This window comes from Capsicum annuum, chromosome 3, assembly GCF_002878395.1.
Source record: "Capsicum annuum cultivar UCD-10X-F1 chromosome 3, UCD10Xv1.1, whole genome shotgun sequence".
Classification (NCBI taxonomy): Eukaryota; Viridiplantae; Streptophyta; class Magnoliopsida; order Solanales; family Solanaceae; genus Capsicum; species Capsicum annuum.
The window spans coordinates 21,953,617-21,966,502 of record NC_061113.1 but is presented as its reverse complement, the minus strand read 5'-3'; the positions used below and the strand labels follow the sequence as shown (position 1 = coordinate 21,966,502).

The window sequence follows — 12,886 nt, the reverse complement described above, 5'->3', positions numbered from 1 at the left end:
GGTTGACAGGTCACTACAAGCTAGAGAATCCATCATTTAACTGTTGAAATTTCACATGGTTAGAGCTCAACAAAAGATGAAAAACATTGCTGATAACAGATCATTTTAGTAGGTGATTGGGTGTGCTTAAAACTTCAACCTTATGGGCAAGTTACAGTAGCTAGTAGACCATTTAATAAGCTTGTTGCAAAGTATTACGGACCTTATAAGGTGGAGTCTAGGATTGGATTTGTTACTTATAGGTTGTTGTTGCCCAAGGATGTTCTTATTCATCCTACCTTCCATGTTTCTCGGCTAATTAATGAAGTGTTATGCAGTCCCATGAGCTTCAACCATCCACCTGTACTGCACTTATCTATTCCCTTTTGTCCTGTGCCTGAGTAAGTTCTGGATAAGAGAATGGTCAAGCGAGGCACAAGGCAGTAGGTTAGGTCCCGATCAAATGGACTGATCTTGATGCAGCTCAAGCTACTTGGGAGTTTGTTTTAGAGTTACACACTACGGTTTCTGATTTTCATCCCTGAGGACAAGGATGTTCTTCACGAAGGTATTGGTACAAATTGCAGGAATGAGCTAAGTTGACAGCTGACACTTTGAGGAAGCAAGTTGTTGATGAATTAGTTAGACAGTTATAGTTTAAAATTCTGTTATAACTATGATTTAGGTAGTTAACACTATAGTAGTTCCATTTCTCTGTTAATTCATTTCTGCTAGTAATTTAGTCCAACTATAAAAGCTAAGATGTAAGACACATTAATCATTCATGAATAATATCACAAGTTTCTCTCTTCTATATTTACTCTATAGTTTCTTTTAGCTACATTTCTCGGATTAATCCCTGATTTAGCTATCATCTTCTTTGAGCTTAGTTCCTAGAATAACAATTTTCAGTTGCGAATTCCTTTAAGTGCATCAAAATCATATCATACCATATATTTTAAGAAATAATCAAAACAAATATGATTATCTAAGTAACCATATCACCATACCATGAAAAAACACAATCCAAACAGTGTGCGAACGAATTACCAAACCATCCCTAGTAATACTTATTTGTAGTAAGAATAATAAATGCAAAGATAATTTACAGGTTATGATTAGTGTTTAATTAAAATAAAAGTTGGGAATCAGTTGAAGCGCAAATCACGAAAGGGATATTCTCTATTCAATATTATATCAGATCAGTGTATATCTTCAATATATTTTTTTACAATGTCTAACCTGTATTGTATTTACAAGATAATAAATTTTTTCTTTACTCGATTAGTATATTTATACACTCATTTATCATATATTTTATTTTTAAAAAAGTAAAAAAAAAAAAAACTTAAGGACTAGTTACTATGCAGAAAATTACATGTTATAGATCCAAATATGGGTAGCTTTAGATATTTGACCCCAATAAAAAATATCTTTAAAGAATAACTTTCTTACTTTTTACTTTTTAAATATAATACAAGTACCATTTTGCTCCTCTACACCTCAAATATATTTTAAGAAAAGGGTCAAATATACCTCTTAACTTTACGAAAAGGTTCAAATATATCATCTGTTATAAGTTTGGTCCAAATATTCCCTAGCTGTTAAAGTTTAGGAGCAAATATATCCCTAAACTTTTTGAAAAGGTCCAAATATACCCTCCGTTATAAGTTTGGCCCAAATATGCCCTCACTGTTAAAGTTTAGGAGTAAATATACCCCTTAACTTTGCGGAAAGGTCCAAATATACCCTCCGTTACAACTCATACCCCGACCCACCAATTTGGACCAACCCATAACCCGACCCAAGTTTTGTTTATCAAAATTTCAATCTTATAATATTATCGAAATATTTCATCAGTTCAATGATTCTTCAAATATTATGTTAATGTTATATTTTTCTTATTACCAATGTGTTCTATTTCAAATATTGTGTTGATATTTCTTATTAAATGTTGCATTTTAAAATATTTCAGTAGATTAGAGTCCTTCGCGATAAAACCAAACAACATGAAAACAAACCAAAGTTTGAAAAATGCAATATCAACACAATGTTTAAAGTAGAACACACTGGTAATAAGAAAAATGCAACATTAACATAATATTTGAAGATTGAATTGATGAAATATTTCGATAATATTATAAGATTGAAATTTTGATAAACAAAATTTGGGTCGGGTTATTTGTTGGTCCAAATTGGTGGGTCGGGTTATGGGTTGTAACGGAGGGTATATTTGGACCTTTTCGCAAAGTTAAGGGGTATATTTGCTCCTAAACTTTTACAGCGAGGGCATATTTGGGCAAAACTTGTAACGGAGGGTATATTTGGACTTTTTCGCTAAGTTTAGGATATATTTGCTCCTAAACTTTAACAACGATGGTATATTTGGACCAAACTTGTAACGGAGGATATATTTGGACCTTTTCGCAAAGTTAAGGGGTATATTTGACCCTTTTCCCATATATTTTTTAAACTTTTCATACTTATTTGTCTCTTAAATTTTATTTTTTATTATTTTCACTTTTATTTTTTCCTTTAATTTTATTATTCTATTTTTTATTATTTTCACTTTTTTATTTATTTTTTAATTTATTATTCTATTTTTTATTATTTTCACTTTTTATTTTTTCCTTTAATTTTATTTTCATGTTTTAATTCATTTGTTTCAACCTTTATTTTTTTTTCTTTTTTATTTTTTCTCAATCATTATCTATTTCTTTTTTTTTTTCTTTTTTTAATTCATTTGGCTTTCACCTTTATTTTTCTTTTATTTTCATTTTTATCAGTTTTTTTTTTCCCTCATTTTTTTCAAATTTTATTTTTATTTTTTCTCTCATTTTTTATTTTCTCAATTTTTTAAATTCTTCGCTTTTTTCTTAATCTTTATTTTTTTCTTGCCTTTTTTTTCTCACTCTCTTTTTTTTTCTCTATTTTGTTTGATCGTTTTTTTCTTTTTCAGTTCTCTTTTTTTCCCTCATTTTTCTCAAATTTTATTTTTATTTTTCCTCTCATTTTTATTTTTCTCAATTTTTTTAATTCTTCACTTTTTTCTTGATCTTTATTTTTTTCTTTCCTTTTGTATCAATCTTTTTTTTTATTTCTCTATTTTTTTGATCATTTTTTTCTTTTTTCTCAACTTCTATTATATTTTACTAATAAATAAAAAATTAAATAATCCGCAAAGGTATCTTTTTTTTTTTGAAATCAAAGTAAATTTAAGGGCATGAATTGTTGTTACGAAGTTCTTTGAAAATTCTTGAGATAAGTCGTGTCTCTAAGGTGAGAGCTGTAGAATATCTCATAAATAAAGGCATAATGTGGTAGTGTCAACTCTTGTCCGTGAGGCATAATTTATTATTTGAAAGTTCTTGAGTTAAGTCTTGCCTCTAAGGCAAAAGTTGTAGAACATCCCATAAATGAAGACATAACGTGGTAGAGTCAACTCTTGTCCGTGGGACATAATTTGTAGTTTGAAAGTCTTTGAGCTAAGTCTTGCCTCAAAGGTAAGAGTTGTAGAATATCTCATAAATGAAGATATGACGTGGTAGTATCAACTCTTGCCCGTGGGGCATAATTTGTAGTTTGAAAGCCCTTGAGTTAAGTCTTGCCTCTAAGACAATAGTTGTAGAATATTTCATAAATGAAAAAATAACGTAGTAAAGGCAAATCTTGCCCATGGGACATAATTTGTAGTTTGAAAGTCCTTGAGCTAATTAAGTCTTGCCTCTAAGTCAAAAGTTGAAGAACATCTCATAAATGAAAACATAACGTGGTAGTGTCAACTCTTGTCCGTGGGGCATAATTTGTAGTTTGAAAGTCCTTGAGCTATGGCTTGCCTCTAAGGCAATAGTTGTAGAGCATCTCATAAATGAAAACATAACGTGGTAGAGTCAACTCTTGTCCGTGGGGCATAATTTGTTGTTTGAAAGTGCTTGAGCTAAGTCTTGCTTCTAAGACAATAATTGTAGAGCATCTCATAAATGAAAACATAACGTGGTAGAGTCAACTCTTACCCGTGAGACATAATTTGTTGTTTAAAGTCTCTTAGTTAAGTCTTGCCTCTAAGACAATAGTTGTAGAACATCTCATAAATCAAAATACAATGTGGTAGTGTCGACTCTTGCCCATGAAACATAACTTGTTGTTTGAAAGTCATAAGTCTTGCCTCTACAATGTAGTAGTGTCGACTCTTACCCATGAAACATAACTTGTTGTTTGAAAGTGGTAAGTCTTGCCTTTATAATGTGATAGTGTCAACTCTTGCTCATGAGATGTAACTTGAATGGAAGAAATCGAAGAAAAGAACAAAAATAATAAAATTATGGAAAAAAAAATGAAGAAAAACATTAAAAAAAATAAAAATCAAAGAAAATGTAGAAGTTGAGAGGGAATAGGAAAAAAATAAAGGTTGATAAAAAAAAGATTAAATAAAAATATAGGTTGAGAAAAATTTTAAAAAAAAAATCAAACAAAAATAAAAAAAAATCCTTTTATAAAAGTAAACGTTGAAAGGTATGAATGAAAAAAGTAAGGGTTGAGAAAAATTAAAAAGAATAAAAAAAAGAGGAAAGAAAAAATAAAAATAATATAAAAGAAAAAAAAATGAAGTTGAGAGGAAAAAAAAAATAATGGTTGAGAAAATTAAAAACAAAAAGAGAAAATAAAAATTAAAGTAGTATTAAAAAGAGAAAAAAAAAATTAAAAGATATAAATATGAAGTTGTTATCCAATATGAGGATCATTTATATAATTATTTCATTAATCAAAAATAATTATATCTAAAAAATATTAATTAATAAATAAAGACTATTTTAAAAAAAAAATTATTTAAAACTAAAATTTAAAAATCATCTTAATTTAAATCTATTTTTGAGATTCAACCGTTACTATGTCACTCGAAAAGAGTAAAAGAAAAGAAAAGAAAGAAAGTAGGATGAAGAAAGTGCATACCTAATACCTTTTCAATAGCGACGTCGTTGAGATCCATCAACAAATACTTTTAAACATGCGAGTTTTAAGTTTCTTTTCTTAAGTCTTGATTTAAATATTTATTAATTATATATTTTAATATTAAATTTAAATTAAAAATTAAAAAAAAAAAATTATTTTATTTTATAAAATCTTTTAGATTTATGCTTAATTTGTACCTCATGCCTTAATACTTAGACAAACACTTCAAATTTTAGAGTGTTTGCCTTTTGCTATTTTCATCGTTCCACAAAACTTCAGTGTATTTTTGACCAACTATGCTTCGCTTCAGGTTTGCTCGAGACTCACTTTGTAATTATTTTTTTTAAATACTTAGACAAACACTTCAAATTTTAGAGTGTTTGCCTTTTGCTATTTTCATCGTTCCACAAAACTTCAGTGTATTTTTGACCAACTATGCTTCGCTTCAGGTTTGCTCGAGACTCACTTTGTAATTATTTTTTTTAAAGAATTTAAATTTTATGTATGTTAGTGTACAAAATATTTTATATTATTAGATAAATTTAATTTATTATTATAGGTTATTTAATTTTTTTAAAAATTTTTTTTTATATAAATAATTGGATAACCTGCAATAGTAGATAGCAGATCAAATTAACTGATAGTATAAAATATTTTATATATTGATGATGTACAAATTTTTTTTATTTTTTTTTATAAATATTGGTATAAATCAAGTAAAATGAAATGGTGGGGGATCCATACTTATCAAGTTGCCGCATATTTCCACAGCGCGCCAGCAAATATCTTTACTAACGTAGCTAGTTTTTTTGTCCTCTATTAATTGTCCGTACACACTATAATGTGAAAAGCACGCAGCTAGCCCTATCACATTTCCAGTTCACTCCATCTTATTGACTCCACGTCTACTCTTCACTTTCAACACTTGTCAATTTGCATGCATGCAATGCCACAATTTCCTCCACTATAAATACCCACTCACCAACTGCCCTTCCCCTCACCACCATCTTCTAAGCTTCTCGTAAATAAAAGTTCTACGATGGCAATGTTCACTAAACCAAAACTTCTGTTTCTCTTCTTCTGCATCCTCTCTTTGTTCCTCGCATCTCAATGCGATGATAATCCAGGACGAAAAGGTGCGTGTTAGCTATATATACTTTTCCTGTTTTAATTTACTTGTCTTACTTATTTTATGTTGTGTTGTACTGCTTTACTTGAGCGAGGGTCTTTTGGAACAGTTTCTCTATCTTGTAGTGTGGCCTGTCGTACACACTACTATTTCTAGACCACAGTTATGGAGTTAAAGTTGTATTACTTCTGTTATGCTGTTTAGCTGTTTTTACTTGAGCCAAGTGAACTTTCAGAAACAATCGCAGACTTCTATCATGCATGGTCTATTGAAAAGAAAATACTCCTTCCATATTTGGTGTTTTTCTAACACTCATTTATAGTTAATATCTTTGATCATACTCTTTTATAAAAATAATATACTAGCATGACTTCTCTAACTTGCACCAATGGTATTTTTGATATAAAAGCCCCAAGATTATATTACATTTTAAAATTCATGTTTAGTCATGTACTCATATTTCGTGGCAGAGCTAGTCCGGCACCCTTGTTTTTTTAGGAAAACTCAAAATATTAAAGCTTGCTAGAGATGAAGCAGCATGTAAATAAAAAATTAGTTTCACCGTAGTATTAAAATGTAGTTTTTCAACAAAATGAAAATAGAAGTTAGAACCCATGGTGTCAAACGAAACGGGCCATGCTTGTAATATTTGCGGCGATGCTACATCGGTAAGCAAGAATTCTTTTTGTCTATGTACTCCCGTTCGATATTGTTTCATTCAATTTTAACTTGGATAGTTAACTTGGTATGAAGTTAAATGTAAATAAAGTTTTTGAATTTTACTAATGTATTAAAATGATCCTTAATTTGATAATTACAAAACGTTTTAGAAGTATATCATAAATGCATCAATGCATCAGGTGAACAGTTAAAATTAAAGAATTTTTTTAAAAGGTAAAGAGACATTTTTATAATGTGGACTAATAAAAAATATAGGCTTTGCTGCCTTTCTTTAACTATGTTGTATTTATTATTTGCTAACAGGCCAGCGGGATCCTGAGGAGAGATTCCGAGAGTGTCAACAGAGATGCTGGACACAAGAACGTGGTGAACGAGTATCACCGTGCGTACAACATTGTCAACGAGAGTACCAAAGAGAGAGAGAAATACAACATCGTGGCCAGGAGGAGACTAGGGATGAAAATCAAGGACGTGGCAAACGTGAGCCTGAGGAGAGACTCAGAGAGTGCCAACAAAGGTGCCAGAGACAAGAAGAGGGCCAACAGCAATGGCAGTGCCAACAACGTTGTCAGCAAGAGTACCAAAGAGAGAAAGAACAACACCACCGAGGCCAGGAGGATGAAAATCAAGGACGAGGCAAACGTGACCCCGAGGAGAGACTCAGAGAGTGCCAACACAGGTGCCAGAGACAGGAAGAGGGACAACAAAAGTGGCAGTGCCAACAACGTTGTCAACAAGAGTACCAAAGAGAGAAAGAACAACACCACCGTGTCCAAGAGACTAACCCACAAAGAGAAGAAGTGAAGAATCCCTACTTATTCGAGTCTCAGAGGTTCAGGTCTCGAGTCAGGGCCAGCCATGGAGATTTCCGCATGCTCGAGAAATTCACTCAAAGATCCGAACTTCTCCAAGGAATAGAAAAATTCCGTGTTGCGGTCCTTGAACTTGAACCTCAGTCTTTCATGTTGCCTCATCACTGTGATAGCGAAACCATATTTGTTGTTATTAGAGGTAATTTAATCATCTCCATTTTCCTAATGTTCTTGATTACTGTTCCTCTGTCCCCATTTATATGGTACAGTTGGAATTTCGAGAGTGTACCAAGTTTTATTGGATTTGAATTTTTTTGTATGTTTTAATTTGTTTACAGTTTCGAAATTTCAATTTTGCCACGTAAATTGGATAGAGTGGATATTATTAAAACCAAACTGAAGTATGGCAATTACGGTAAATTTCAACATTTTACGCAGGACAAGGAACAATAAGTATAGCTGAACAAGACGAGAAGAACTCGTTCAACTTGGAGCATGGAGATGTAATCAGGGTGCCTGCTGGTTCGACATTCTACTTCCTCAACAGAGATAACAACGAAAAGTTCTTTGTTTACGCGCTGGTCAAGTCCGTCAATGTCCCCGGTCATCCCCAGGTAATCATAGTACTATTGAAGATGATAGTCCACCATGATTCTTGCTCAAGAGATTATTTTTTGCCATCAAATTACAAAACCTTGGTACCATAACATGACTCCTATTATGATTGTTTTATTTTTATTTTACCCTTGAAATTTGTCGTATGAATATGATTTTTATTTTTTTTTGCCTTTTAAAGAAAAACAACAATTTGGGACTGGATGTAGTATAAGATGCATGTTTTCAGATTCTAATATTCTAGCCTTTCGTATTCAGGCATTCTTTAGTGCGGGAGGTGAAAATCCAGAATCCTTCTACAGAGTATTTAGCGATGATATCCTGGAGACCTCTTTCAATGTGAGCCTATTTTTACTGAACATAAAAATGAGCCAGTTAAATTAGGATGGAGGGGAGTAGTACATTTGGTGTTTCTTTTGTTAGTTTCAATTCTCATTGTTGATATTTATTGTGATTAGACCCCAAGGGACAGGTTAGAGAGGCTATTTGGACAACAACAAAAGCAAGGGGTAGTAATCAAAGCCAGTGAAGAGCAAATTAGAGCTATTAGCGAACACGCTTCACGTTCCACCGAGCAAACTAAAGGTGAAAAGAGAGGACCTTTCAATCTTCTGAAGGAACGCCCATTGTTCGGTAGCAGATTTGGACTGTTCTTTGAAGCATCTCCAGAAAGATTCGAACAATTGAGGGACTTGGACACCGCTGTTTCCTTCATGAACATCAACCAAGTAAGCTCTCTTTGCAAAGGAAGTTTATATTGATGCACGTTAAACTCATTGAAATATTGTTGCAAGGTGGAAAATTATATTGATGCAAGTTAACACTCATTGAAATATTGTTGCAGGGTGGAATGGTACTACCATTCTACAACACGAGGTCTACAAGATTGGTGATGGTCGTCGAAGGAAATGGTCGCTTTGAAATGGCATGTTCTCATCTTGGTAGGCAAGGCCGAGGCCACTGGTCTCACGGAGAAAGAAGAGAACAAGAAGAAAAACAAGAAGGTGGCAATGTCCATTACCAGAAAGTGCACGGTAATCTAAACGTTGGTGACCTCTTGGTAGTCCCAGCAAGCCATCCTATTACCCTTATAGCCACTGGAGGCTCAAATTTCAGGCTAGTTGCGTTTGGTGTGAATGCTCAAAACAACAAAAAGAACTTCCTTGCAGGTATACTCCTAAGTTTCCTCTGTTCTTTGACATATTCCAACATCTTCAATGAGAGTAATTCCTTTTTGTGAACAATTAACATGCCAATATTAGTACAGGTGTTTTGGTAGGTGAGATAACGATAATAATTCTAGGATAAAATTGAGATTGAACTTTATTTGATATTTGATTTAAGATATTCCCTAATTTAGGGATAATTTTTTCCCATCTTTTGTGGATTACTACCCCATATAGAAGAACCCTGTAAGATGTCCTTGCTTTGCTCGAGTACTGAACGACCCCAAAGTGTATTAAATCTGCTATACCAACGTTAACTAATTTCACTTAGTATGTATTATTGCCATCAATATTTTACAGTATTAAGCGTGTTCCTATAACAACTTAGCATGTTATAGTGTAACAACTTGATCATATTAGATTTTTATCGTTAACTCTCTCTTGGTTTGGCAAAATAGGTAAAGTAAACTTATGGAGAAACGTAGACAGGGAAGCAAAGGAACTGTCATTCAACATGCCTGGAAGGGAGGTAGAAGAGATCTTCCAAAAGCAAGACCAATCCTTCTTTGTGGCAGGGCCCGGGCAGCAGAGGGAGAGGGGTGAACAAGGAAAAAGGGGACAAGAACTATATTTGTCTTCAATTTTGGACTTCGTTTTCTGAATAATATAAGCTGTGGAAGATATGCATGGTGCACTAGGAATATAAGGATTCATCTGTGCCTAGTGAGTGAGCTTTGTGAGTAAATAAGAAAAGGCTCCTAGCTAGAGAGTGCATCTGTGCCTAGTTATGTACTGATATACATAACTTGCTACTTAAATAAATGTGGTCTAAGAGTTGTAACCGCTTTTTGGTCTCTCTTGTAATATCTTGTACGTGTGCAAGGTTAACTTTTGCATCATAAATAAAATTCTCGTTTGTTTATCCCAAAATATTTTGAGATTTGAGATTACTACTAGAAAATTGGTTTATAGCACTTGTCTGTGGCAAAAGGTAAAATCATGTGCCTATAGATATATTGCAACGTTGTTGCAATAAGTCTATTTGCTCCAATGGTTGTTATAGGACCTTTGCGATAGGTCTATCTTAAGGGCGCGGTTATTAAGCCAAATGAAATGGTTCGAAAGTGTTAGTAATATCATTTTATGCCATGATGTTTCCAACCATAGCAATACAGAGGCGAACTCAAGATTTAAAGATAGGGGTGCACAATGATGAATCCACGTGGATCTCTGAGGGTGCATATGCATTCGGTAACTTTTTGATACTGTGCACTCATATTATCAAATGTCATTTGGGTGCGCTGGTCAGGAAAGCAGATGAAAGGTCTCATTGATTCCTTGCAAGCATCTCTTTTTCATTTTTGCCTTTACAATTAATTCTCCAGTCATTTAAATTAAAATTAATTTAATGTATATTCTTATGTAATAAACCTATGAGCCATGCAATTCTCCAATCCCAAAACTGCCAAACCCACAACATCAAATTTCTAAAATTTATAATTTTTTCAAGTTCTCTTCAAGTATATCCTGTTTGATCATGAAAATCATAATTTTCTGGAGTTGAAATTAGACTTGAAGTTGAAGTTGGAATTAGAGTTGTGTTTGACCATAAATATAAATTAAAGTTATTTTTAAAATTTTGTAAGAGAAATATGAGTGAAAACAAGTAAAACTTGTTTTTACTTTTTCAAATATAATTTCAGAATTATATTTGAAATTTATTCATTTTTTTCATTAAAGTGAAATAATTTTTCGAAAAAAAATAAATAATTTTCATGACCAAAAGACTACTAAATATACTTTAGAACATGCACACTCAACTGATAGTTTTTTCAGTTCTCTCACTACTACAACTGTAGAGAGTTTTTTCATCCATGAAGCATATCAAGAATGAGTTGCGTAGTAGTATTTGTGATGAATTTTTTAATTGATTATTTAGTTTGTTACATTGAGAAGGATGATTTGTAAATATAAGTAAGGATGTAATCATTGATCGTTTTCAGAATATGAAAACGCGTCGATGACTAGTATGAAAGGATAGTTTACTTTTGTTATATTAGTACTAATTAATGTCATTTGATCACTTTGAAGTTTATACTTTGTTCATAATATTTTTTATAATTTTTAAGTTTAAAAAAATTGTATGCTAAATTATGTAGTTGATAGATATGACCATGTTAAAGATAATAGTGCACCCTTTATCTTCAAATCCTGTGTTCGCCTCTAGGGGTGCACCATTATCTTTAACTTCAGACGATCAACTTTTGACTTGTATTGTCGTTTGTCGGAATGACACCGTATTTTCGTTGGTACTTGGTCTCTGCTGATGATGGCTGCGTAAGTATTTTCAAGTTGTAAAATTTTTCCTTCGCTTGGAGCTTGGAGTGAATTTTGGGAAAAATAATTTAGTTTTTAGGAATTTGAAAATTGGGGGAGAAAAATACGTGTGGTCAGTGGGATTGAAAATCAGGATTTGGGAATAGAACATTTCATGGGTTATTAATTTAATTAATTATTAGAATAATAGTGTGGTGGGTCATATCTAATATTCTAATGATATGGAATAATCTATATATATATATATATATATATAAAAGCAAAACTAAGGCAAGACAAGAAGCCACGTGACAAGTTATTAAGAAGCCATGTGGCATTTTTTAGGACAAACGTTAAAATTATTGTAATAAAATTTTTTAATTAAGAAATTAGAGATATTTAAATTTGAAAATATTAGGTGTTAGAAAAAAATTTATGACTTAATTGAAAGAGTTCTAGATGAAATCTAACAATTCATAACCTATCCCTTTCAATATTATAAAATATATTGAAATATTAAATGATAAAAAGAGGAATAAAAATAATCTCTATATATAATATTTGAATTTTAAAATACATCATCCTTTTAAAAAATTAGAGGTATTTAATTTAAAAATATTAAATTTTATAAAAATGTTATCACTAACTTGAAAGAGTACTAGATGAACGCTAACTATTCATAACTTATCTCTTTTAATATTATAAAATATATTTAAATATTAAATAATAATAATAAGAAGAAGAATCTATATATATAATACTCCATTTGAATTTACATTGAAATTCAAGTAGTAGTAGCGGTGTTAATTATTTTGTGTTATTAAAAAAACGTAGGACTGGTGGTATTATTTATATATGGATTATTGAAAAAAATGTTATCTTTATTATAAAACAAAAAGACTTTTATCAACTTAAAAATATAAACACATGATTTCTACATAGATTTTATTCATTCATAAACTTATTTATTTTAAAATCTAAATGTTACAAAAAAAATATATATACGAATTTCATGTACTAAATATTAAATGAAAGATAAAAATATAATTGTAATAGTAATATTATTATTAATGATAGTATTGTAATAATAGATTTTAAATAAAGGATTGGATATACTTGAAATTGAAAATTAAGCTTTTAGAAGAAATAAATCATTAACTTAAATCTAGGAATCATAATTGAAGAGACCTGTATAAACTCTAACTATTTCATAAATTTATCCTTTAAGATATATTTAA

The 12,886-nt window shown here is 31.3% G+C and overlaps 1 protein-coding gene across 1 annotated transcript; it reads left to right on the top strand.

The window, feature by feature from the left end:
- Positions 1-5,918: 5,918 nt before the first annotated feature.
- On the top strand, positions 5,919-10,262 carry LOC107854665 (vicilin Cor a 11.0101). The gene is made up of 7 exons (XM_016699691.2): positions 5,919-6,065; positions 7,043-7,750; positions 7,990-8,165; positions 8,425-8,505; positions 8,625-8,894; positions 9,011-9,335; positions 9,791-10,262. The coding sequence occupies exons 1-7, from the start codon at positions 5,969-5,971 to the stop codon at positions 9,991-9,993; spliced, it is 1,860 nt and encodes a 619-aa protein (XP_016555177.2). The 5' UTR covers positions 5,919-5,968; the 3' UTR covers positions 9,994-10,262.
- Positions 10,263-12,886: the final 2,624 nt, after the last annotated feature.